The sequence below is a fragment of the Budorcas taxicolor genome, chromosome 13, assembly GCF_023091745.1.
Source record: "Budorcas taxicolor isolate Tak-1 chromosome 13, Takin1.1, whole genome shotgun sequence".
NCBI lineage: Eukaryota > Metazoa > Chordata > Mammalia > Artiodactyla > Bovidae > Budorcas > Budorcas taxicolor.
In genome coordinates this window covers 23729022-23754819 of record NC_068922.1, presented here as the reverse complement: position 1 = coordinate 23754819, position 25798 = coordinate 23729022, and the positions used below count along the sequence as shown (strand labels likewise).

Genomic DNA, 25798 nt, shown 5'->3' with positions numbered 1-25798 from the left:
ACTGCATTGGTCCTAGCCCTGATTACAGCCTAGTCAGCCAGCTTACAGATTGTGGTTTGACAGTTCTAAAAGAGCCATCTCGGTTCTCTGCTCCGAGAGGAAGTGCCAACTGTAGCTTATGCTCGACTCCTGTTTGTTTCTGATAATTGGAACTTTGTACTTAGAGGTTACATTTTGTCGCTCACAGATGGGCCACTCCTGGAGAGGTCATGAGGTCACCTTCTGGCTTGAGTTTAGTACCACTGGTCTCAGGAGAACCCATTTGACGTTGGCTTGCTTTTTACTTACTTTGGCCTCAAGTTTGAGACTACGCTGTGCGAAAGAGGAAGGGGCCGTCCTCAAGGATGTGAACTTGCCGAGTGCCTTCATCCGAGGCAGGAGTTGGCCCTGCAGTTGGTCCACAATAAATGGGGATAATTTTGCATGGCAAAGAGATTACAGTAATTGTCTTTATGATAGGTACTGATTCCTTGAACATAAACTCGAACTCCAAAATGAATTATGCTTCTCTGCAGGTTTAATGAAATTTCTGAGGTTGCTGAAATTTGCGTATTTGTTTTTCCATTCAAGATCTGCTGGTGAGGGGAAATACCTGACTGGTTTCATTACTGGTTTATAAATGAGTAAATGGATATTTATTTCTGTAAAAAAATAAAAAATAAAAGCGCCATCTCATTTAGCATCCAAATGTAAGAGTATTTGTAACATTTGGGGGCCACAGACTCCTTTAGAAACTCATGAAATTCAATGTAAAAACCTGCTCAGAAAAATCTGCAAATGAATTGTAGGGTTTCACAGATGATAAATTCCTCATATAATGGAAAGAAAAGAATACTAAATAAAATCAATAGAAACTAAGAACATAAAAAAGAGGGAAAAAAGTCACAGAGACCTAGATATTTCATTAGAAAATGTAAGTATAAACAAGAATTTATAACTCTCCTTTCTCCCCCAAAATCATTTAGAAGGGCAGCCTGACTTAGCATGGACACTAATGTTAAAGATCATAAGAGATTTAGTGAATAGAAAATCTACTGAACTATTAGAGAGTAAACTTGTAATTTTAGCTCTCATCTCAGTTCTGCTACTAGCCATCTGCATGACTTTGGGCAAAGAACCCAATCCTTCAAAGAACCCTTTTGTGTTTAAAATGAGTTGCACATGAGGCATTATGAAGCACCTTTGGTGTATAAACTCTGTGGTGTGTACACAGAACAAAACAGGAGAAATTTAAATATTTCTCCTTTTTTGTTGTCTATAAATAATGTAATATGCCACATTCAATATGGCAGAATTAGTCTACCTTAAACCCCTAGAGATGGATTTATAGAATAAATAAACTTAAAATGAATCCCTTAAGGTTACATTTAAACAAGGATAATGCATCAAGTGAGATTACTTGATTATGATTTTAAAAGCAGATACTTACTATTAGAAGCCAGAATTCCAAATATCATAGTAGCATTTCTTCTCACAATTTTGTCTTCATGGGTGAGTAGCTTAGTTAAAGGTTCCACAGCTCCAAGCTCAAGGAGGGTGGCTTTATTTTCCTCACCTACCATCACAGGTAAAATAAAATCAGAAATGGATAGCAATCGCATCAAAATTCTTCCTTGTGTCATTCCAGTTTATTTGCCATTTGCCTTTCACATTCCTCTGCTTCTACACATATTTCTCTAGAATAAACTTTAGAGCAAAGGTATCCTGGATGCTTGCTGGTCTCCTTTCCCTGAAAGTTTACAAAACTGGCCTCCTCCTTTGGGTCTTAGCTCATACTTCACCTCCTGAGGGGTCTCCTCTGACCATCCTACCTACTGTCATCAACTACATACCAGTCTTTCTGATTGCTCTTTTCCCTGCTTTATTTTCTCCATACCACTTAACGATCTCCGTGATTGTTTGCTTCCTCTCCTGTAACTTGACTTTCCATGAAGACAGATAACCTTTTTGTTCTATTCTTTCATAACTGCAGTGGCTAGCGCAGTGCCAGGCATCTAATGGGCACTCAGTAATACTTACTGGCATAATTCATTATGAAAATTAACACAGAGAATCTCCACCTCAAGTTCAAGTGTGTGTGGTGGACTTTAGGGTGTTCATTTTTCACCCAACAGGTTCGCCTGCAGCCATCATGGCTACGGCAAGAAGCCCCAGAACCAGAAGGTCACTGAAGGCCAGCATCGAGCCCAATTGTAGAAGCAGATTATCCATACCCCATAAGTGGGATATTATTCTGCAAAGCCTGGAATTAATGTTTAGGTCCTGATTAATTTCAGCTTTGCAATTTCTCCAGCTATGAAGACACATATTTCATTTTCAAAATTAATTTAAGAGGAAAGTATTTCTTTGCCTCAGTTTTCTCAGAAAATGAAGATATTTTCTACCTGAAGTTACAGGTTCATTCTGATAACACCTTTCTCAAAACACAGACTGTATCTTCCTATAGTCTATGGACTTGCCTTGTGTCTAAATATTTAAATTTGTCACTTCAAAAGAATATGTTGAAATATGCATTGTTGATACTACAGAAATCCTTCTCAAATTTTCCATAATTTTGCATTTTATCGAGGTTCTAAAAGTTAATTTAGATGAAGATATTATGTAAAAAAAAATTTTTCCCCCCAACTGTGCCACAGAGCATGTGGGATCTTCTCTCTCGCCAGGGATCAAACCTGAGCATCCTACATCAGAAGCATGGAGTCTTAACCAATGGACCACCAGGGAAGTCCCAAATAAATTTTAATTGAAGGATAAACTTTAGGATACTTAAATAAACGATGGCTTCATAGAATCAATGGAGAAATATACCATCTTTTACAACTTTCTAACAGAATTTTTGTATAATTGGTATTATTTCTTCCGTAAGTGTTTGGTAGAGTTCAGCATTGAAAACATCTGGACCTAAGTTTTCTTTGTGAGATATTTAACTACAAATTTCCATTTCTATAATAGATAAGGGGCTGTTCAGGCTATTTATTTTTCTGTTGTGAGCTTTGAGAGTTTATGTCTTAAAATGAATTTGTCCAATCCATCTGAGTTGTAGAATTTATTGGCTTCATATTGTTCATAATATTTAATTATCCTTGTAATATATGTAGACGCTGTAGCAATGTCTCCTCTCTCATTCCTCATATCAATAATTTGTCTTATATCTTTTTATTTATCAATCTGATTAGACATTTTTATTATTCTTATTCATCTCAAAAAACCAGTTTTTAATTTTATTGCTTCTCTCCATTGTTTTCCTGTTTTCTATTGCTATTTCATTGATTTCTGCTCACATGTATATTATATTCTTAACACTAATGCTTGGGTTTCATTAGCTCTTGTTTTTCTATTTTCTTAAAGTGGAAGCTGAGAGATCATAGATTTGAGAAACCTTCTTGTTTTCTAACAGTCATTTGGTACAATAAATTTCTAAGTACTCTTTTAGTAGCATCCTACAACTTTTTATATGCTGTGTTTTCATCTTCAATTTGGATTTTCCTTTTGATTTCCACTTTCATTCTTAGGTTATTTAGAAGTATGTTATTATTTTCTAGCTATTGGGTGATTGTTCAGAGTTCATTGTGTTATTGATTTTTAATTTAATTCTAATATGGAATAGCATATATTTTGTATGATTGGAATTTTAAATTTATTAAGGCTTGTTTGATGGTCCAGAATATAATCTATTTTGATAAATGTTCTGTATGCACTTGAAGAGAGTGTATACTCTGATGTTCTTAGAGTGTTCTAAAAATATAAACTAGGTTAAATTCATTTGTATTGCTGTTCAAATCTCTTATATCCATATAGATTTACTATCTCCTGGTTCTTTCATTTATTGAGGGAAGAGTATCAGAATCCTCAGGTATAATTGTGGATGTCTATTTCTCTTTGCATCTAGCTTCATATAATTTGAAAATCTGACATTAAATACTTAACACAACTGTTTAGGATTTTTCATAGCACATTGATTAATTGGTCCCTTTATTATTATTACAAAATGGTCATCTTTATCTCTGATACCATTCCATTTTTGTGATAGTAACATAGCTACTTCAGCTTTCTGTTGATTAGTGCTAGCATAGGGTATCATTTTTCCTCCTTTACTTTCAAATTATTTATTTCATTATATTCTAAGTGCATTTTCTGAAGGCAGAATGTAGTTTAGTCTTGCTTATATCCAATAAAACACCCTGTCCCTGTTAACGTATACAGACCATTTTCATTTAATTTCATTATTGATATGGTTAGGTTTAAATATACCATCTTGTTACTTATCTCGTATGTGTTTCATTGTTTTTTTTTCTTTTCTTCATTTCTGCCTTCTTCGTATGAATTGAAATGTTTATGATTCCATTTTATTCCTTTGTTGGATTATTTGATATCGTTCTTTTGTTATTTTCATGGTTGCATTAGGGTCTGTAGTATATATCCTAGCAGTCTTCTTTCAGGTGGTAGTATATATTACTTCACATGCAGTACACTTATATAGTATACTTCCACTTTTTTTTACCTTTCTACCTTGGTTCTGTTGTCGTATATCTTACTTTTACATGTTTCAGACCGCACAATATATGATTATTATTTTTGTTTAAAATAACTAATTTGTTTTTTAAGTGATTCAAATATAAGCAAAAAAAACCTTATATGTTACCATTTCTAGTGTTCTATCTTTATTCTTCTTCCACATTTTCATCTGGTATCATTTTCCTCCTGCCTGAAGGACCTATGTAATATAATTAGTAGTGTGGGTCTCCTTGCAAAGAGCTATTTCAGTTTTTGAACGTTTGAAAGACTTTATTTTACTTATGATTTTGAAAGACATTTTTTCAGGGTGTAGAAATCAGGTTGAAAGTTTTAATTTTTTTTAGTACTTTAAAGATGTTGCTCCACTGACTTTAATTTTAAAAATTTACTTATTTGTTTATTTGGATGTGCCGGGTCCTAGTTGCAGCATATGGGATCTTTTAGATGCAGCATGCAAACTCTTAGCTGTGGCATGTGGGATCTAGTTCCCTGACCAGGGATCAAACCCAGGTCCCCTGCATTGGGAGCACAGAGTCTTAGCAACTGGACCACCAGGGAAGTCCTGAGACTTTCCTTGTTTTTGATAATTGGAGAATGTCCCTGAATTGGAGTTTGATTTAAACAATCATATTTAGACTGAGTCTCTAGGTTGGGGTCAAATAGCAGAAGTGAAGTACTCTTTTCATTCTGTCAAGGGCACATGTTATCTCTGTTGATGCCGATTTTGATCACCTGGCAGAGGCAGGGTCTGTCAGCTTTCTCTGCTACACACTTTCCCCCAGGTGTCCATTGTGTGCTCTTTGCAAAGATGTCCATGCACAGCCCCTAAGGAGTGGGAAGAGTATCTGCATAAACTGGGATTCTTCTGCACTGGAGATTTCTCTTTTCTCTCCTGTTTATTTACTTATTCAATCATTTTTTAATCTGTATAATATTTTTCTTCTTCAGGCTATAAATCTAGTATTGCATGTGTACATGTGTGCTCAGTTGTGTCCAACTCTTTGCAAATCCAGGAACTGTAGCCCACCAGGCTCTGCTGTCCATGGGATTTCCCAGGCAAGAATACTGGAGAGGGTTGCCATTGCCTTCTCCAGGGGATCTTCCCTACCCAGGGATTGAGCCTGCATCTCCTACATTGGCAGGTGGATTCTTTACCACTGAGCCACACAATCAAGATTGCCAGGAGAAATATCAATAACCTCAGATATGCAGATGACACCACCCTTATGGCAGAAAATGAAGAGGAACTAAAAAGCCTCTTGATGAAAGTGAAAGTAGAGAGTGAAAAAGTTGGCTTAAAGCTCAACATTCAGAAAACGAAGATCATGGCATCTGGTCCCATCACTTCATGGGAAATAGATGGGGAAACAGTGGAAACAGTGTCAGACTTTATTTTGGGGGGCTCCAAAATCACTGTAGATGGTGACTGCAGCCATGAAATTAAAAGACGCTTACTTCTTGGAAGAAAAGTTATGACCAACCTAGACAGCATATTCAAAAGCAGAGACATTACTTTGCCAACAAAGGTCCGTCTAGTCAAGGCTATGGTTTTTCCTGTGGTCATGTATGGATGTGAGAGTTGGACTGTGAAGAAGGCTGAGTGCCGAAGAATTGATGCTTTTGAACTGTGGTATTGGAGAAGACTCTTGCGAGTCCCTTGGACTGCAAGAAGATCCAACCAATCCATTCTGAAGGAGATCAGCCCTGGGATTTCTTTGGAGGGAATGATACTGAAGATGAAATTCCAGCACTTTGGCCACCTCATGCGAAGAGTTGACTCATTGGAAAAGACTCTGATGCTGGGAGGGATTGGGGGCAGGAGGAGAAGGGGACGACAGAGGATGAGATGGCTGGATGGCATCACTGACTTGATGGACGTGAGTCTGAGTGAACTCCGGGGGTTGGTGATGGATAGGGAGGCCTGGTGTGCTGCGATACATGGGGTCGCAAAGAGTCGGACACAACTGAGCGACTGAACTGAACTGAACTGAACTGAGCCACACAACTGTTGCCGATTTGATCCTTAGGAGCTCTTTCAGCTCCTGTGACATTTACAATTTTTAAAACTGCAATAAAGTCTTCGAAATGACTGTTCTACCCTGACTGAATTACTCTTTAAGACTAGTGTAGGAACATAGGGAGATACATTATTTTCAGGTGATGAATTTAAATGATATTCTGGTTGTCTAAAAGAATTTATGAGACAAGAAGTAAGTTAAAGACTAAGGAGAAAAGTGCCCATTATGTAGTAAATATTTTAAGAAACTAATGAAATAGAAAGATAAATTGAAAAAATCCAAACCTTTCAAAGCAAATCTATAAATGGCTTCACATGCTTTAGCCAAAATTTCTTCTTCGGGAGAATTAAGCATTAGTACCACGGTTGCGACTTTTTTGCTTTCAACTGTTAATGGATCAAACTGAAAGGCAGAGAGAAAAATATCATAACCACATATGAATTTTAAAAAGCACATAAAACATGAATTGTGTCTTCAAACTTAAGGAGAATATAATCTTACAAAAAGGATGCGGTCACTGCCCACAAAGTGCGTTGCAAAATTTTTTTTAAAAAATCTCACTGATGGAGAGTTGTCAACATTGCTGGCCTTGAAATTCCTGGAGTATGGAGGAAAAAGCAAAGTATTTTGGAACCTGGTGGTGTAGTCTGTCATTTTAGCCCTGGGAAATCAAAAAAGTTACCTAAGCTCTTAGAATTTCAGTTTCCTTCTCTGAATAATGGGTATAATAATACCTGTTGTGAAGGATTAAGGAGATTAGAGATCATCTATGTAAAGCATTTAGCAAGTTGTCTGGCACATAATAGATACTCTTTAAATAACATATCTTAGTATAATTCTTCATCAATACACAAGAATCCTTGATAACCTTCTCTACTGGATACTCTGGCAGTCTCAGTGATCAGTACCTACTTTCTAACCACTACACCATGAAACAAGTAAAAATTTAAAGAAAGCAGCAGATCACCAAAGGTAAAACTGGATCAAATCTGGAGCAAGGAAAAGGTTATATAGTACAAATACAAAGTATAGGACTGTAAGAAGTCCTGTATCCTGCTGTGAGATCCTGAGAATTCACATTTAGCTGAAATGAACAATAATAAACTCATGAACCCTATGGATTTTCTTTGGTCAAGGAGAAAAAAAATTATTACACTGTTTTCTTCCATTTCCAGAGACCATGGAGAAGGAAGTTCTGTTTATGTTAAATTTTAAAAAATTGAATTTCAATGATTTAGCTGTTTCTTCGTGTTGACCCTTTCTAAATGGACATCTTAATGTGTTTTCAGTTCAGTTTAGTCACTCAGTCATGTCTGACTGTTTGTGCCAGGACTGCAACAAGCCAGGGCTCCCTGTCCATTACCGACTCCCGGAGTTTACCCAAATTGTGTGCATTGAGTCGGTGATGCCATCCAACCATCTCATCCTCTGTCGTTCCCTTCTCCTTCTGCGTTCAATCTTTCCCAGCAGCAGGGTCTTTTCAAATGAGTCAGCTCTTCACATCAGGTGCCCAAAGTATTGGAGTTTCAGTTTCAACATCAGACCTTCCAATGAACATTCAGAACTGATTTCCTTTAGGACGGACTGGTTGGATCTCCTTGCAGTCCAAGGGACTCTCAAAAGTCTTCTCCAACACCACAGTTCAAAAGCATCAGTTCTTCAGTGCTCAGCTTTATAGTCCAACTCTCACATCTATACATGAATACTGGAAAAATCATAGCCTTGACCAGACAAACCTTTGTTGACAAAGTAATGTCTCTTCTTTTGAATATGCTATCTAGGTTGGTCATAACTTTCCTGCCAAGGAGTAAGCGTCTTTTAATTTCACGGCTGCAGTCACTATCTGAAGTGATTTTGGAGCCCCCCAAAATAAAGTCTGTCATTGTTTCCACTGTTTCCCCGCCTACTTGCCATGAAGTGATGGGAACAGGTACCATGATCTTAGTTTTCTGAATGTTGAGTTTTAAGCCAACTTTTTCACTCTCCTCTTTCACTTTCATCAAGAGGCTCTTTAGTTCTTCTTCACTTTCTGCCATGAGGGTGGTGTCATCTGCATATCTGAAGTTATTGATATTTCTCCCGGCAATCTTGATTCCAGCTTGTGCTTCATCCAGCCCAGTGTTTCTCATGATGTACTCTGAATATAAGTTAAATAAGCAGGGTGACGATATACAGCCTTGACATACTCCTTTCCCTGCTTGGAACCAGTCTGTTGTTCCATGTCTAGTTCTAACTGTTGCTTCCTGACCTGCATACAGATTTCTCAAGAGGCAGATCAGGTGGTCTGGTATCCATCTCTTTCAGAATTTTCCAGAGTTTGTTATGATCCACACAGTCAAAGGCTTTGGCATAGTCAATAAAGCAGAAATAGATGTTTTTCTGGAACTCTCTTGCTTTTTCGATGATCCAGCAGATGTTGGCAATTTGATCTCTGGTTTCTCTGCCTTTTCTAAACCCAGCTTGAACATCTGGAATTTCACAGTTCATGTGTTGTTGAAGCCTGGCTTGGAGAATTTTGAGCATTAATGTGTTTGGGGATGTAACAAAAGTTGATGTTTGGTTTTGAGTAGAAGATGGAGAGAGAGATTACTCTGAATAAGGAGACATAATTGTGTGAGGTGAGAAGAGTAGAGAAGACAGAGAAGATGGCAGTTAGCAATGACCTGAAAGAACGTGGCTAGGATAAAAATACCTCTTGGAGGGAAAATAGCTGTTGGATTTTAGGGCAACATTATCTAACATATGAATTGAAGCTGTTATACACATAACTTATATGTGAAATTTAAGTTAAAATGCAGAAATCAAACACCAGGAAATTAGGAAAGCCAAATAGAAAATGCATTACTGTTTTGGTTTATTTTAATTAGGGTCGTCTATCAAGTGAGATGACAGTATAACACTGTAAAGATCATGTAGTCTTTTCAAAACAATTATATATTACTCAACACTCACTTAGAATAACGATGATACTTCTAGCTCCTATTTAAAAAACTAATTATCCCTAATAAAAATTATTAAATCTTCTAAATAATAAAACAAATTGAAGCTGAAGCTGTTATTTGCACATGTCTAACTGTACTAGAGCTGAAAGAGTTATCAAAGTCTCAAGCCTCTTAGACTCTTTCTGGAAGACAGATCATCAGTAAATATCTGCTGTGTGCACCAGGCTTACAGGTCCTTATGGATTCCAGTGCCATGAACCATTGAGAAGAAATGGCCTCTAGGAGAGCCTAGAGCCATGGCTAGTATGCTGTATGCAGCACCAGCCATGAATATAAGGGCCTGGAATTTCACAGAAATTTAAGGAAGAGCTTCTAAAAGTACCTGGAGATGAGGCTTGAGAATTATTTTGCTGCTGCTGCTAAGTTGCTTCACTCGTGTCCGACCCTGTGCGACCCCATATATGGCAGCCCACCAGGCTCCCCCATCCCTGGGATTCTCCAGGCAAGAACACTGGCGTGGGTTGCCATTTCCTCCTCCAATGCATGAAAGTGAAAAGTGAAAGTGAAGTTGCTCAGTTGTATCAGACTCTTCACGACCCCATGGACTGCAGCCCACCAGGCTCCCCCGTCCATGGGATTTTCCAGGCAAGAGTACTGGAGTGGGGTGCCATCGCCTTCTCCATGAGAATTATCTTAGTTAGGTATTAAAGGGTACCCCAGAATTTCAGAGCACTTGGGGTCATCACTTGCTCACTAACATTTTTTTTTCATATTAATATGGCTGCACCAGATCTTAGTTGCAGCATGAGGAATCCTTGATCTTAGTTGGGGCATGAGGGATATTTTGGTTGTGGCATGTGGGATCAAACTTGGGCCCCTTGAATTGGGAGCATGAACTCCTAGCCACTAGACCACCAAGGAAATCCCTAACCACATCTCTTTTAATCTGAAAATTTGGAAGTTGGATTATATCTCTCAGAGCTCTTCCAAATATATAATTCTAGGATTATATGAAGTACAAAAACATGGCAAGACAATAAATGTTGCTTTGGGGAAGGGAGAATTCATTTGAACTGGGGTAGATAGAGAAAGGTCTGTAGAGGTGGTGGAATTTTACATGTGATTTGAAGAATGGATACAACAGGGTAGGATGAGATAAGGAGAAAGGACATTCTGTTGGAGGAAACAACACCAGGAAGGTTTAAAATGGAAATGAATGTTGCATTTACGGTAGATAAAATAGGAGCTTGACTAAGAGGAAAATATGTAATAGGAAGCAGAAATATTATTGAAAAATAAGGACATATAAGGCCTCAGCAAATGACCTAGATCTTCCTCCCACCCCCAACACTCTAATGGGATTAATCAGCACAGTTCAGAGGAAAGGCTTGTGACTCAAGAAATTTCAGTTCAGTTCAGTTCAGTTCAGTCACTCTGTTGTGTCTGACCCTTGGCGACCCCATGGACTGCAGCATGCCAGGCCTCCCTGTCCATCACCAACTCCCAGAGTTTACTCAAACTCATGTCCATTGTGTCAGTAATACCATCCAGCCATCTCATCCACTGTCATCCCCTTCTTCTCCTGCATCAGGGTCTTTTCAAATGAGTCAGCTCTTCACATCAGGTGCCCAAAGTATTGGAGTTTCATCTTCAGCATCAGTCCTTCCAATGAATATTCAGGACTGATTTCCTTTAGGATGGACTGGTTGGATTGCCTTGCAGTCCAAGGGACTCTCAAAAGTCTTCTTCAACACCACAGTTCAAAAGCATCAATTCTTTGGTGCTCAGTTTTCCTTCTAGTCCAACTCTCACATACATACATAAATACTGGAAAAACCATAACTTTGACTAGACGGACCTTTGTTGGTAAAGTAATGTCTCTGCTTTTAAAAATGCTATCTAGGTTGGTCATAACTTTTCTTCCAAGGAGCAAGTGTCTTTTAATTTCATGGCTGCAATCACCATCTGCAGTGATTTTGGAGCCCCACCCCCCAAATAAAGTCTGTCATTGTTTCCACTGTTTCCCCATCTATTTGCCATGAAGTGATGGGACCAGATGCCATGATCTAGTTTTCTGAATGTTGAGTTTTAAGCCAACTTTTTCACTCTCCTCTCTCACTTTCATCAAGTGGCTCTTTAGTTCTTTTTCGCTTTCTGCCATGAGGGCGGTGACATCTGCATATCTGAGGTTATTGATATTTCTCCCAGCAATCTTGATTCCAGTGTGTGCTTCATCCAGCCAGGCGTTTCTCATGATGTACTCTGAATATAAGTTAAATAAGCAGGGTGACAATATACAGCCTTGACGCACTCCTTTTCCTATCTGGAACCAGTCTGTTGTTCCATGTCTAGTTCTAACTGTTGCTTCCTGACCTGCATACAGATTTCTCAGGAGGCAGGTTAGGTTGTCTGGTATTCCCATCTCTTTCAGAATTTTCCACAGTTTATTGTGATCCACACAATCAAAGCCTTTGGCATAGTCAATAAAGCAGAAATAGATGTTTTTCTGGAACTCTCTTGCTTTTTCGATGATCCAGCAGATGTTGGCAATTTGATCTCTGGTTCCTCTGCCTTTTCTAAATCTAGCTTGAACATATGGAATTTCACAGTTCATGTATTGCTGAAGCCTGTCTTGGAGAATTTTGAGCATTCCTTTACTAGTGTGTGAGATGAGTGCAACTGTGTGGTAGTTTGAGCATTCTTTGGCATTGCCTTTCTTTGGGATTGGAATGAAAACTGATCTTTTCCAGTCCTGTGGCCACTGCTGAATTTTCCAAATTTTCTGGCATATTGAGTGCAGCACTTTCACAGCATCATCTTTTAGGATTTGAAATAGCTCAACTGAAATTCCATCACCTCCACTAGCTTTGTTCATAGTGATGCGTCCTAACGCCCACTTGATTTTGCATTCCAGGATGTCTGGCTCTAGGTTGATGATCACACCATCATGATTTTCTGGGTCGTGAAGATCTTTTTACATAGTTCTTCTTTGTAATCTTGCCACCTCTTCTTAATATCTTCTGCTTCTGTTAGGTCCATACTATTTCTGTCTTTTTTTGTGCCCATCTTTGCATGAAATGTTCCCTTGATATCTTTAATTTTATTGAAGAGATCTGTAGTCTTTCCCATTCTATTATTTTCCTCTTTTTCTTTGCACTGACTGATGAGGAAGATGTTCCTATCTTTCCTTGTTATTCTTTGGAACTCTGCATTCAAATGGGTTTCTCTTTCCTTTTCTCCTTTGCCTTTAGCTTCTCTTCTATTCACAGCTATTTGTAAGACCTCCTGAGACAACCATTTTGCCTTTTTGCATTTCTTTTTCTTGGGGTTAATCTTGATCACTGCCTCCTGTACGTGTCAGGATCCTCTGTCCATAGTTCATCAGGCATTCTGTCTATCAGATCTAATCCCTTAAATCTATTTCTCACTTCCACTGTATAATCATAAGGGATTTGATTCAGGTGATACCTGAATGGTCTAGTGGTTTTCCCTACTTTCTTCAATTTAAGTCTGAATTTGGCAATATGGAGTTCACGGTCTGTGCCACAGTCAGCTCCCGGTCTTGTTTTTGCTGACTGTATAGAACTTCCCCATCTTTGGCTGCAGAGAATATAATCAGTTTGATTATGGTATTGACCATCTGGTGATGTCCCTGTGTCGAGTCTTCTCTTGAGTTGTTGGAAGAAGGTGTTGGCTATGACCAGTGTGTTCTCTTGGCAAAACTCTATTATGCTTTACCCTGCTTCATTTGGTACTCCAAGGCCAAATTTCCTGTTACTCCAGGTATTTCTTGACTCCCTACATTTGCATTCCAGTCTCATATAATGAAAGGACATCTTTTTTGGGTGTTAGTTCTAGAAGGTCTTGCAGGTCCTTCCTAGAACCGTTCAGCTTCAGCTTCTTCAGCATTATGGGTTGGGGCATAGACTTGGATAACTGTGATATTGAATGGTTTGCCTTGGAAACGAACAGAGATCATTCTGTCATTTTTGAGATTGCATCTAAGTACTGCATTTCAGACTTTTTTGTTGACTACGATGGCTACTCCATTTCTTCTAAGGGATTGTTGCCCACAGTAGTAGATATAATGGTCATCTGAGTTAAATTCACCCATTCCAGTCCATTTTAGTTTGCTGATTCCTAAAATGTCGATGTTCACTCTTGCCATCTCCTGTTTGACCACCTCCAATTTGCCTTGATTCATGCACCTAACATTCCAGGTTCCTATGCAATATTGCTCTTTACAGCATCTGACTTTACTTCCATCACCAGTCACATCCACAACTGGGTGGTGTTTTTGCTTTGGCTCTGTCTCTTCTTTCTTTCTGGGGTTATTTCTCCACTGATCTCCAGTAGCATATTGGGCACCTAACAACCTGGGGAGTTCATCTTTCAGTATCCTATCTTTTTGCCTTTTCTTACTGTTCATGGGGTTCTCAAGGCAAGAATACTGAAATGGTTTGCCATTCCCTTCTTCAGTGGGCCACGTTTTGTCAGAACTCTCCACCATGACCTGTCCATCTTGAGTGGCCCTACATGACACGGCTCATAGTTTCATTGAGTTAGACAAGGCTGTGGTCCACATGATCAGATTGGTTTGTTTTCTGTGATTGTGGTTTTCAGTCTGTCTGCCCTCTGATGGAGAAGGGTAAGAGGCTGGCTTATGGAAGCTTCCTGATGGGAGAGACTGACTGAGGGGGAAATTGGGTCTTGTTCTGATGGGTGGGGCCATGATCAGTAAATCTTTAATCTAATTTCCTTTGATGGATTCAAGAAATTTAAACTTTGCAAATTTTTTATTCAGATGTGAAAAAGATAGGTTCAGGCATTTTCAAACTCAAGCATATCAACTGTAATTTCAAACATATTGCTCATCAAATATTCCAGCCAAGGTTGGGGAGGACAAAATAGAAACACAATAGTGGCATATCAATAAATTGATAAAATCAATAAACTGAATTACGGTGATCTGAACTCTAAAGAAAGGATTTCTAAAGTAATGATGACATGATAAGAAAGAAAAAGTTAACAATGCTTGAAATTAACATTCTAGATTTTTTTTTTTCAACAAAACTCAGGTAAAATTTCATTGATTTTATCCTGGAATTTTAACCTTTTTTTTGTTAATTGACTGTTTCCCCATTTGAGTGTATTAATAAACTGCCTTGAGGCCTGATCTATATGCCCAGGATGTAGAGGAATACTTGACTTGTGTATGGTATGTACCCAATATTTGCCTGATAAATGAATGATTTTCTTCAGGCAGGGGGTTATATTATTTCTCTATCCCTATTACCTAGAACAGTACCCTGGATATAGAAATACTCTGTAAATCCCTAAAAAGGAATATATTAAAGTGCCTCTGGAAACTTCTTTTTTATGCTTGTGGCCTTGAAGTGCCTTCCTTGTGTGTTGTACTGTCTGTTGATGCCAGAAAAGAGATTTCAGATCTGAGGTTAATGAAGTCATCAGTGGGCTCCAGGGACAGCTTGTCTCTCTGAAATTGTGGGCAGAACTTTTGGTGTGCTTTCTGCAGGGAGAGAGTCCATAGTCATCCATTCTATCCTCATGAGGCCCCCTGACCCTGCGGCTGAACCCTTGAGAATCACAACCTCAGATCAGCTTTCACCTAAGACAGTGCCCCTAGCATCCTGAATGGTTACCTTCCCTTACATTTTCGAACTTCCTCTTCAGAAACTTCTGATATTTCAATATTTTTAAATTTAATTTTGCAAGCATGTGAATGAACAGACTATGCTGAAGTATGGATTTGTCATGATCTCCATGGAATGACTACAGTTCTCAAAGGAGCAGGGTATGTGGAAATACCTTTAAACATCTTTTAATTCTCCTTCCGTGGTTCAGAAAACCACGTGGTTTAGTATTTCGTCATATCTTCTGGCTGTCCTTAAGAAAAAGGTGATGGGGGTACAAGAAGCTTAAAAGGAAGTTTGAGACTGTGAGAATTATCATCGTAAGAGCTGTCAAAGAAGAAATATCAATGTTTGGCAGAGAGCAGAGAAACTTGGCATGACATGCATTTCTCCTACAGAGCCTGCAGCGCTATAGTAATCTTTTATTAGAAAAGGCGCCGAGAATAAGATGATAGCTGTAACAGAATGCCACATGACTAAATAAATAATCCTGTGCTGTAATTACAGATTCCATCTGCTTTCCTGTGAGGAACTCATAGCGAGTCACCAACAAGCTGGTTGTGAAATCATAATTTCGCGCTCTGTACAGAATAAATGATGAACCAAAATTATTTACAAAGAGGAGGAGAGAAAGGGAAACCGTTTTGGCTAAGCTTTGAATTTTAAGTCCAGTCAATTAGAGAAGCCTTGGACTGGGAGAGATGCTTTTCTATCTCTGTTAAGGAAACAAGACCATTTAGGATAAGACTGCCCAACAGAAGAGCACTGATGGAAAGATCCCGATCCTGTGTTGTCTATGTGGCTCTTGAGCACTTGAACTAATGTGACTGAGGTACTGAAGTTTTCATTTTATATTGTTGATTTTCATTAATACAATTTCAGTTATTTAAATGTAAATAACCATATGTGGCCACTAGCTTCCATGATTAGACAGCACATGTCTAAAAGAACATACAATTATAAAGCTGAACTCAGTGAAAAGAGATAAATCATGACAGTTGAGTGATTTTTATGGCGCCAGCAAGTGCAAATAAAAGGCTTTTTTGATTTCTTTTGGAATGTGTTTATAGAGTCAGTGGTCGCCAATCATGAGGAGCCAATTGCCCAGGAAAAGGGAGAAAGATAAACAGAAGGAAGCCGACTACACCACCCTGGCACAAGCTTTTAGTACAGACTCTTTAAACATCAGTTAAAATCTGCAAAAGGGTAAAGGTTAAAATGAAAAGTGCTAAAATAGCCTCTCGTTTGCTTTACAACCTCAGTCATTCTGAGGCTGGTGGAAAGGTCCAGAAAAACAAGCCCCAGGAGACATCCCTTCTTCCACGGAACTGGATTTGGTTGCCCAGGTAGGAGAGCAGGTTCTGCTATTGCTGGTGCCTCTGATTCAACACCCACCAAACTTGGTTCCCACATGCACTTAACCAGAAGAGAAGGCGTTGACCCCTTAACATAGATGTCTACTTAACTTGATACTTAACCACTGATATTCTAGAGCCAGATCACAGGCTATGAGTTTAGATTCTGTGGATTCAGTTGTCTCTGAAATGTAAGAGAATAAAATTTCTACGCTCTTAAACTCAGAGAGACCCGACCATAAATCATAATGGCCATGGTCTGGGCATCTGGGAACTTTAGCGGCTGGCTGGTCTTTCAAAACTGACATCCCTGCCTCTTCAGACAGGTTCAAGCAAACCTCAATAGTTCTGTAGGGTGATGGACAGCACCCTCAGGCACATCATGAATAATCACATGTACCGAGTTCTTACCTAATGCCTGGCACTGTTCTAAGCCTGTGATTGATCTAACCTTGCCCCACTGCTGTAAGTGGTTATGAAGTGGGTATCCCATGAAGTGGACATCATCACATCCTCACTGAAAATACAGAGGTCAGGAGATTTGCCCAGATCACAGGTGGTGGGTGATGAAGCAAGGATTCAGACTTTGACAGTATAACTTAGTCACAGAATATCACTGTTGTTATTGTTCAGTCACTAAGTCGTACCTGACTCTTTGTGACCCCATGGACTGCAGCACGCCAGGATTCCCTGTCTTTCACTATCTCCTGGAGTTTATTCAAACTCATGTCCATTGAGTTGGTGATGCCATCCAACTATCTCATCTTCTGTTGCCCTCTTCTTTTCTTGCCCTCAATCTTTCCCAGCATCAGGGTCTTTTCCAATAAGTTGACTCTTCTCAACAAGTGACCAAAGTATTGGAGCTTCAGTTTCAGCATGAGCCCTTCCAATGAATAGTCAGGGTTAATTTTCTTTAGGATTGATGTGTTTGATCTCTCTGCTGTCCAAGGGACTCTTAAGAGTCTTCTCCAGAACCACAATTTGAAAGCATCAGTTCTTCAGTGCTCAGCCTTCTTTATGGTCCAACTCTCACATCCATTCATGACTACTGATGCCCTACCAAATATTGCTTACTACGGTCATTTCTGCTAATAATTCTTTCATGCACGCAATCCACAGAAAGTCTGCTTTTTATTAAAGCATCACAAACAACCTTTCAGCCAGACTTGGAAATGATTTGTGAAAGCAGAATATAGTTGTATTTGTTATTCAACCCATATCTTCCCCACATCAAGGCATCTTCTCAGCTAGTATTCTCCTTTAGGAGAAGAAATGGAAAGCAATAAACCGTAAATGCACATATGAGTATATGCTTCGACAATGAAACTACTAACAAAAGCCAAGGGAGATTTTAGTTTTAACCTTATCACCGAACATCCTTTTTTTCCATCCCCATTACCCATCTTAACCAGTAGATGAAAGATTAATAAGAATAAAAATCTTTGGAAACAGTGTTTTAGGAGATATAAAAGAAGAAAACTGCCATGGCTTGACAGGAAAAAGTTTATTTTCTCAAGCAGTTATATATCCCTCTTTTAAATCTGATTTTTCATCTATAATTAATACAACAAACCCTTCACAGACTTTGAAGAGGTATATCTTGGAACAAATTCCAAGTTCAGATAGTTTAAACTGTGCTATAGTGTTTTGAAATAGCCATAAAATTAAAAGACGCTTGCTCCTTGGAAGAAAAGTTATGACCAACCTAGACAGCTTATTAAAAAACAGAGACATCACTTTGCCAACAAAGGTCCGTCTAGTCAAAGTTATGGTTTTTCCAGTGGTCATGTATGGATGTGAGAGTTGGACTATAAAGAAAACTGAGCACTGAAGAATTGATGCTTTTGAACTGTGGTGTTGGAGAAGACTCTTGAGAGTCCCGTGGACTGCAAGGCAATCCAACCAGTCCATCCTAAAGGAAATCAGTCCTGAATATTCATTGGAAGGACTGATGCTAAAGCTGAAACTCCAATACTCTGGGCACCTGATGTGAAGAGCTGACTCATTTGAAAAGACCCTGATGCTGGGAACAATTGAAGGCAGGAGGAGAAGGGGACAACAGATGACATGGTTGGATGGCATCACCGACTCAATGGACATGAGTCTGAGTAAACTCCGGGAGTTGGTGATGGACATGGAGGCCTGGCGTGCTGCAGTCCAGGGGGTTGCAAAGAGTCGGACATGACTGAGTGACTGCACTGAACTGATAGTGTTTTGAAGCATTAGAATTTATAACATAGAAAAGCAATTAGGTATGTAATACTGCTCTATACATCTATTTCTGCTTTATTGACTATGCCAAAGCGTTTGATTGTGTGGATCACAATAAACTGTGGAAAATTCTGAGAGAGATGGGAATACCAGACCACCTGACCTGCCTCTTGAGAAATCTGTATGCAGGTCAGGAAGCAACAGTTAGAACTGGACATGGAACAACAGACTGGTTCCAAATAGGAAAAGGAGTGCGTCAAGGCTGTATATTGTCACCCTGCTTATTTAACTTAAATGCAGAGTACATCATGAGAAACGCTGGACTGGAAGAAACACAAGCTGGAATCAAGATTGCCGGGAGAAATATCAATAACCTTAGATATGCATATGACACCACCCTTATGGCAGAAAGTGAAGAGGAACTAAAAAGCCTCTTGATGAAAGTGAAAGAGGAGAGTGAAAAAGTTGGCTTAAAGCTCAACATTCAGAAAACGAAGATTATGGCATCCGGTCCCATCACTTCATGGGAAATTGATGGGGAAACAGTGGAAACACTGTCAGATTTTATTTTGGGGGGCTCCAAAATCACTGCAGATGGTGACTGCAGCCATGAAATTAAAAGACGCTTACTCCTTGGAAGGAAAGTTATGACCAACCTAGATAGCATATTCAAAAGAATCAGCTTTATTAACATAAAGCCAGAGTAGGGGAAGGATGGAAGGACCCTCAGGATAGTCAAGGACCACATGCCTTCAGCAGTCCTCAAGGCTGTGGTGACCCAAGGAAACAAGAGCTAGATTTTTGTTAACTTGAGGATTGGAATTGTTTCTCATTCCTTGACTGTGCTCCTCAAAGATTGGAGTAGAGAGGACAATACCAGCAAGACATTATAAAATTATGAAAGGTGTATTAGACAAATATGTCTATTTGTTTAATAGTCCCTTAATTCTAATTTTAATCAGAAAGTATTTGTCCTCAAGTTCTGTGTTCATGACTCCACTTTCTGGTAACAGGATGTCAATAGTGCTATTTTGCAGTAAAAATAAGGGTAATGCAAACTAGATGCAATGATTAAAACAAGAGAATTTAGAACATTTGAGCATTATGTCCAAAGGAGAGTAGCCAGACCAATGAACTTCATCAGGAGACCACACTGACCATCTCTGCAAAACTTTTCTAGACCTGTGCCGATATGTTATCTGTACCCTTTGTGGCCAGCTACATTGAGGTATCATACATAAAAAGTTACATAGGAGTGTGTGTGAGAGAGAGAGAGAGAAAGAAAGAGAGAGACTCCAAAGGATTCTGGGATAACAGATCTTATTTACTGAGTGTTTACTACGTGCCAGGCACTGTGAATTTCATGTATTCTATTTCATTGTAATTGATAGAGCGACCAAAATGATTTGGACATGACAAATCTCATTTAAGAGATTTTTTAAAAAAAGACTGAAATAACTTGGCCAGATTTAGCAACTTTACCAAAATAACAGAGTTTATGAGAGGCAGACCTGGGACAGAGCTCACATTTGTAACTGCAATGTTCCAGTGTTGTCGGGAAGACTCCTGAATTAACATCAAGGTTCCTTCAGGCTGTAAATCTTGTGGGTCTGTTGACTATACATACTTTTTTCCCTATTCACATTTTATTTGAAGAAAACCACACCAAATGTCTGTTCCAAATATGATTTTAAATTGAAAATTGTCCTAGGACATTTTTAACACAATCTTTCAGTAGTTCATAAACTTTAAAGAGAAATGATAGAACCCTGCTTTAATTTTTTTTTTATTCAGGATTGGGAGCTTGTATACACCCGTGGTGGATTCATGTCAATGTATGGCAAAACCAATACAGTATTGTAAAGTAAAATAAAGTAAAAATAAAATTTTTTTTAAAATTTTTTATTGTAGCCTTTTTTCCTCTTTTTTTTTTTTGACTGTGCCTGGTCTTAATTGTGGTATGTGGTTAGATGCAGCATGTGACTCTCAGTTGCAGCATGTGGGATCTAGTTACCTAACCAGGCATGAAACCCAGGGTCCTGTGCATTGGGAGCATGGAGTCTTAGCCACTGAACCAAGGGAAGTCCCTATTATAACATTTTAATTTAAATATTGTGATCATATTCCCATGCTATCAAACATTAAGTGACATCATTTTATCAAAATGGAATAATTTACTTAACTAAGTTTTTATTTTAAAACAATTTTGTCACTTCTAATTGTTTACTTCTGTGATCACTACTGCTATGGAAATAATTTTTCATGTAACATATGCTTATTTACCATGACCACTTTAAACCATCTTACATCTTCTAAGATCACCTCATCGCAATTGCCAACCTGTTGGACATTAAATTTATTGAACCTTGCTTTTAAAAGGGAGAGACAAAGGTTCGTGTTTTGAGGAATGCATTATTCAAGCACTTGAAAGAGAAAAAGGCGATGAACACAGACTTTTCTCTCCATAGGACTGGAAAACACAGGACTTCTGATGTCCAAATGCTCATCTAAAGACAACCGTACATACATACCTAGTAGCTATAGCATTACTTTCATTCATTTTTAAAAAATCTACTTAGATAATTAACATCAATGAGAGACTGGCAAGTGTAAATTTAAAGTATTTGAAAAAACAAACCAAAACTATTTGTTCATTAACTAGGCTTATAAACATGCCATCCACATACTGGAAAAGCTAATAATTACTCTCTAATTGTGCTAATTATGTAATGACAATGTTGTAAATGTTTGTTTACATAATGTTAGATTTCTCTGACTAATCTTATCATTAGTCAGACTTTGGACTTCTGCCACTGTGCACTCATGTATATACTGGTACATGCCAAACTGTTTCAACAACTTATTTTTAAAACTGGTTAACATGCTGCTAGTATTCAAATCAGAAACTTACCACATCCTTGGGAGGGGGCTCTGCTTCCTTCTTTACCTTTTTACCCATTCTGGAAAAAATGCCACAAATGGTTAACATGTCATCTGTACACTGTATATGCACAAATCTCTGTTACCTACATACCTAGGAGGAAATGTACTTCTTCCTCTAAATTTTACCTAAAAAGAGACTATGCAATACACAACTGCACATACACAAATATGTTTTCTGCATCCCAAGCTTCACAATTTTAAAGGAATTTATTGATAAGATTGTTGGGCATTAGTCCTGGCTTCCAGTTTAGAAAGAAGAATACATTAAAGACATAAATTTTACTTACATAACAGGTAATGATTTACTACACTTATAGCTCACCTGTATAGGGTTTGGGAGATTAAACGCAAATTAACTTTGAGATCTGCAAGAATGTGCTGTCACAAAAGGAAGGGATTTTTGTCTGCTTTCTTGCACTGATCTATCCCAAGCACCTAGAACCATGCCTGCTACATACTGACCAAATGACATAAAAATCATTAACTCTGTTGTTTGTAACTGATTATTTTCTGAATGGTGTCTGAGATCTACTAAGTCCAAGTGAACATCTGTGTCATTTTCCTAGATAACAAAATGTTTTCTCTAATATATTCTATATCTCAATTTTAAAAAGTAATTGAGAATCTGAAAAGATGAATTCTAGGGGAATTGGGGGTACTCCTTGCAAAGACCCTTTCCCACCTGCCCTTTTATGTCCAGTCTTGTGAAGGACAAAATTAATGGAACAGTATACATACTTGATATACCACAGAGGAGTGACTCCACCTGGGTACAGAAAACTTTCCAAGATGCTGGTGGTGACTGTTAAAATAACCCATTTCTCCAATGAGAGTTTGTGGGGTTATGTTTGATATTAGGGCAACTTCAGATGGTATATTCTAGCCCAGGTGTCCCCAGCCTCTGGGATCTAATGCCTGATGATCTGAGATGGAGCTGATATAATAATAAAAGAAAAGTACACAATACATGTTAACACACTTGAATCATCCCAAAACCATTTGCCCTATCCTGTCCTGGCTTCCATAAAACCCGTCCCTAGTGCCAGAAAGGATGGGGACCACTGTAATCTAGTCTCAAAGAAATTACTATAGTCTCAAGAGAAATTCTGGGAAGTAGGAAACCTTTGGAGAGAATCTACAATGTCAGTGTTAGTTCAGATGGCTCATCAAGGGACAAAAGCAACTCCAAGCACTAAAGACACTGAACATAATTGATTACATATGTTTAACTGTCAAATGTTCACAGAAATTCTGACTTCTGAAAGACATCTATTCCAGGTCCCTAACTTCCAGTCACGAAAATTTCAAGATCTTTGAGGCCCTGGGGAAGCCTATGCTGGGATGCACTACCTCACACTATATCTAATATGTTAAAACATTAAAATACACCCATATCCCCTACTGACTATAATTTTCATCATTAAAAGTTTTGAAAATTTGCATATGAAATGACTCATCTGTTCGTACACCTGGAAATTATTGCAAAATGAGAAAATTATTTTATTTTCAAATCTAATATTAATAAAATACAATATTAATTTTTGAATTTTCTTTTCATTTCTTAGGACCAATAGTTTTTTTCATATCTCTGACATCTTTCTCAGATACTTGAAAACCACTCAGATCCTAGACTTGCACTTATAATGTTTCAGGCAGACACACAGACTATTCTGGACAGATGAAAATCTTTCCTATGATTTCTTTAGGAAAAAGAGTTTCCATACCTCTTTATAACCAATTCCAACATATAGCAGTCTTTGCTTTACAAAAGAATTCCTTATGAATAACATTCAAGAAGCAATTAAATTACACCTGTAGAAAGTTACTTGATGTCAACTGATTTTTCACTTGGGAACTTATTTTTCCCATCTTAGGAGAGTGAATTTGAGTAACTGCATACTGAAAAATACAGAGGCTGTAGTAGTTTAAACATACAGGTTTACAGAGATAGAACTTTTCCTCACCAGCATGGTTAAGTAGGAAGCATTTCTTTTTTTCTTTTTTAACCGTTTTGGGTATAATAGTTAATAGGGGAGAAAATACACAGCTGAGAGAGTCCGGGGCAGTGAATCCAAGAGATGACTCTCAGATTTTTTTTTAATTTGTAAATTAAACATTTCATTTAAAATCAACATGATGCAACTAAATTACCTTGTTTTATTCTTTAAAGCTACTGAGATGTCAACTTAAGAAAATAAATCCCTTTGATTTTTGAAGCAACCTAAACCTGTTTTTCCTATTTTACCACTTCCCCATTGATTTTTATTGTGCTAAAATATATAACACATAAAACTTATCCTTTTAATTCCTTTTAAGCTCATAATTCCATGTCTACTGTTTACGCATACAGGTATCACATTTTCAATACAGAGAATTTGGGAAAAAAGGAAGGGCAAATGGAATTTTAAAAAAAAATCACTCAGAAATAAGCTCAGGAAGATCAGCACTGTTTTGATATAGCTCATTTTGGTGTGTATTTTCTATAGTGATTTTACCTTCCTACTTGGATTTCTATCTGCAATTCTCAACTTACCTTCCCGGGGGCATTTTCTTACTAAATTCTCAAACTAACAGACAAGTTCTTGAAATCTCAGTCTCCATTTATTGCTTCAGGCATCCTCACTGGATCAGCATGCCATTTAAAACAAAATTTTAAAGCCCATCATCCAACCAGTCCCTTATCGTTGAGCATTTGTTTTCAACTTTTTGAAATTATGTGCAGACTGCAAATGACCAGTCTTACAGGTAAAATTTTCATCCTCACTTACACTTGTTTATTTAGTTTAAATCCCTAGCATAAAATAACAGGGCTAAAAGGTATGAGCTTCACGGCATTGGACATGAAAACAAATCTGTTTTGAATGTTCATAGTTTTGATTATTGGAATCATTTTTTCACGAATTTACTGATTTTCTTCGTGAACTTTCAGCCTTCTGTGATCTTAAACGTTTTCTAACCAGATTTATTTTGAGAAGGTGTAGAACAACTGAGGACCCACTTTTTGAGCTGCTCAGTCAAGTAACGGAATCTTAGACCCTCAGATACCCGCTCTGGACCTCAGTTTTGTCACCTGTTGAATAGGAAGCTGTTGGCACGCTTATGAAATCCACTGGGTCCCCACCTTGGGCGGATCTCTGGGAGGTCTTCCCTCAGTTGCCCCGGATGCTCCTACACACGGGGCACTTTCTCTTTCCCCAAGTCTTGCTGGGGCCTCTGCCCTGGGCCTCTCCAAACCCCCAGGATAGCGGTGCAGCCGCCCAATCGCCTTTACCTGCAGGGAGATCCAGCCGGGCAACGGCTCCTCTGATCTGGCGAACAGCACCAACCGCCGCCAGCGCGCGTCTGCCAGTCCGCTGTTGTGACTGGTTGCTAGGCGACAGGGAGCCGCGCCTGCGCAGTTAGCGCCCGCGTGCGCCTGGGCAATGGAAACGCCAGCTTGGCTGCCCCATATCCCAGCCGCGGTTAGAGGTGGGTACCTGAGAAGCCATGTGCATCCTAGGTGACTGACTCCCAGCCTTTGGGGGCAGGACAGGCACTGGGCATCCTCCCCTTCTAGTTGTTGAGAGCCAGCCCTAGTGACAACGAAATCGGGAAGCAGGGCCACCTCCGCTTCTGACCAGAGAACTGGCTATGATTCACACACTCGGAGGTGCAGGTGCCTTCTCCCAGTCAAGCGCCTCGGCCAGAGTCTCTGCGAGGTGACTTCCAAATGCCATCTTCATAAAATGCCCTTTGATTGACCTTAGCAAAAAAATCCCATCATCATAGCAAATTTCCTTCATGCTCCTTGAAAGTCAAATCTCTTTCTCCATCCCACTTCCCTGGGAACAACTGATCTGTTTTATCTTCCTTTAATTTGCATTTTTATGAACGTCTTGTATATGGAACCACACAAAGCACTACCATTTCCGTCTGGCTTCTTTAATGTAGCAAATGCTTTTGAGATTTGTCCATGGTGTTGCATGTATCCGCAGTTTGTTTCTGTCGCTGCTAGCATTGCACTGCCTGGATGGACCACATCCATTTGCTGGTTGATGGACATTTGGGTTCTTTACAGTTTTGGACTATTATAAATAAATATGCTCTAAACAGTTATACACAGGTTCTTGTGTGAACATATGTTTCTCCTTCCTTGGGAAAATACCCAAGAGTATAATTTC

The 25798-nt window shown here is 38.7% G+C and overlaps 1 protein-coding gene across 1 annotated transcript in view; it reads right to left on the bottom strand.

Moving 5' to 3' along the window:
* ARMC3 (armadillo repeat containing 3) overlaps nucleotides 1–24185 on the bottom strand; it is an 86439-nt gene extending 62254 nt beyond the window's left edge. The window contains exons 1-4 of the mRNA XM_052651144.1: nucleotides 24172–24185; nucleotides 21607–21655; nucleotides 6818–6935; nucleotides 1430–1555 (exon numbers count right to left, since the gene is read on the bottom strand). Coding sequence (XP_052507104.1) covers nucleotides 1430–1555; nucleotides 6818–6935; nucleotides 21607–21655; nucleotides 24172–24185 — 307 coding nt within the window. The remainder of the gene's footprint in view (nucleotides 1–1429; nucleotides 1556–6817; nucleotides 6936–21606; nucleotides 21656–24171) is intronic.
* Between the last annotated feature and the right edge of the window lie 1613 nt (nucleotides 24186–25798).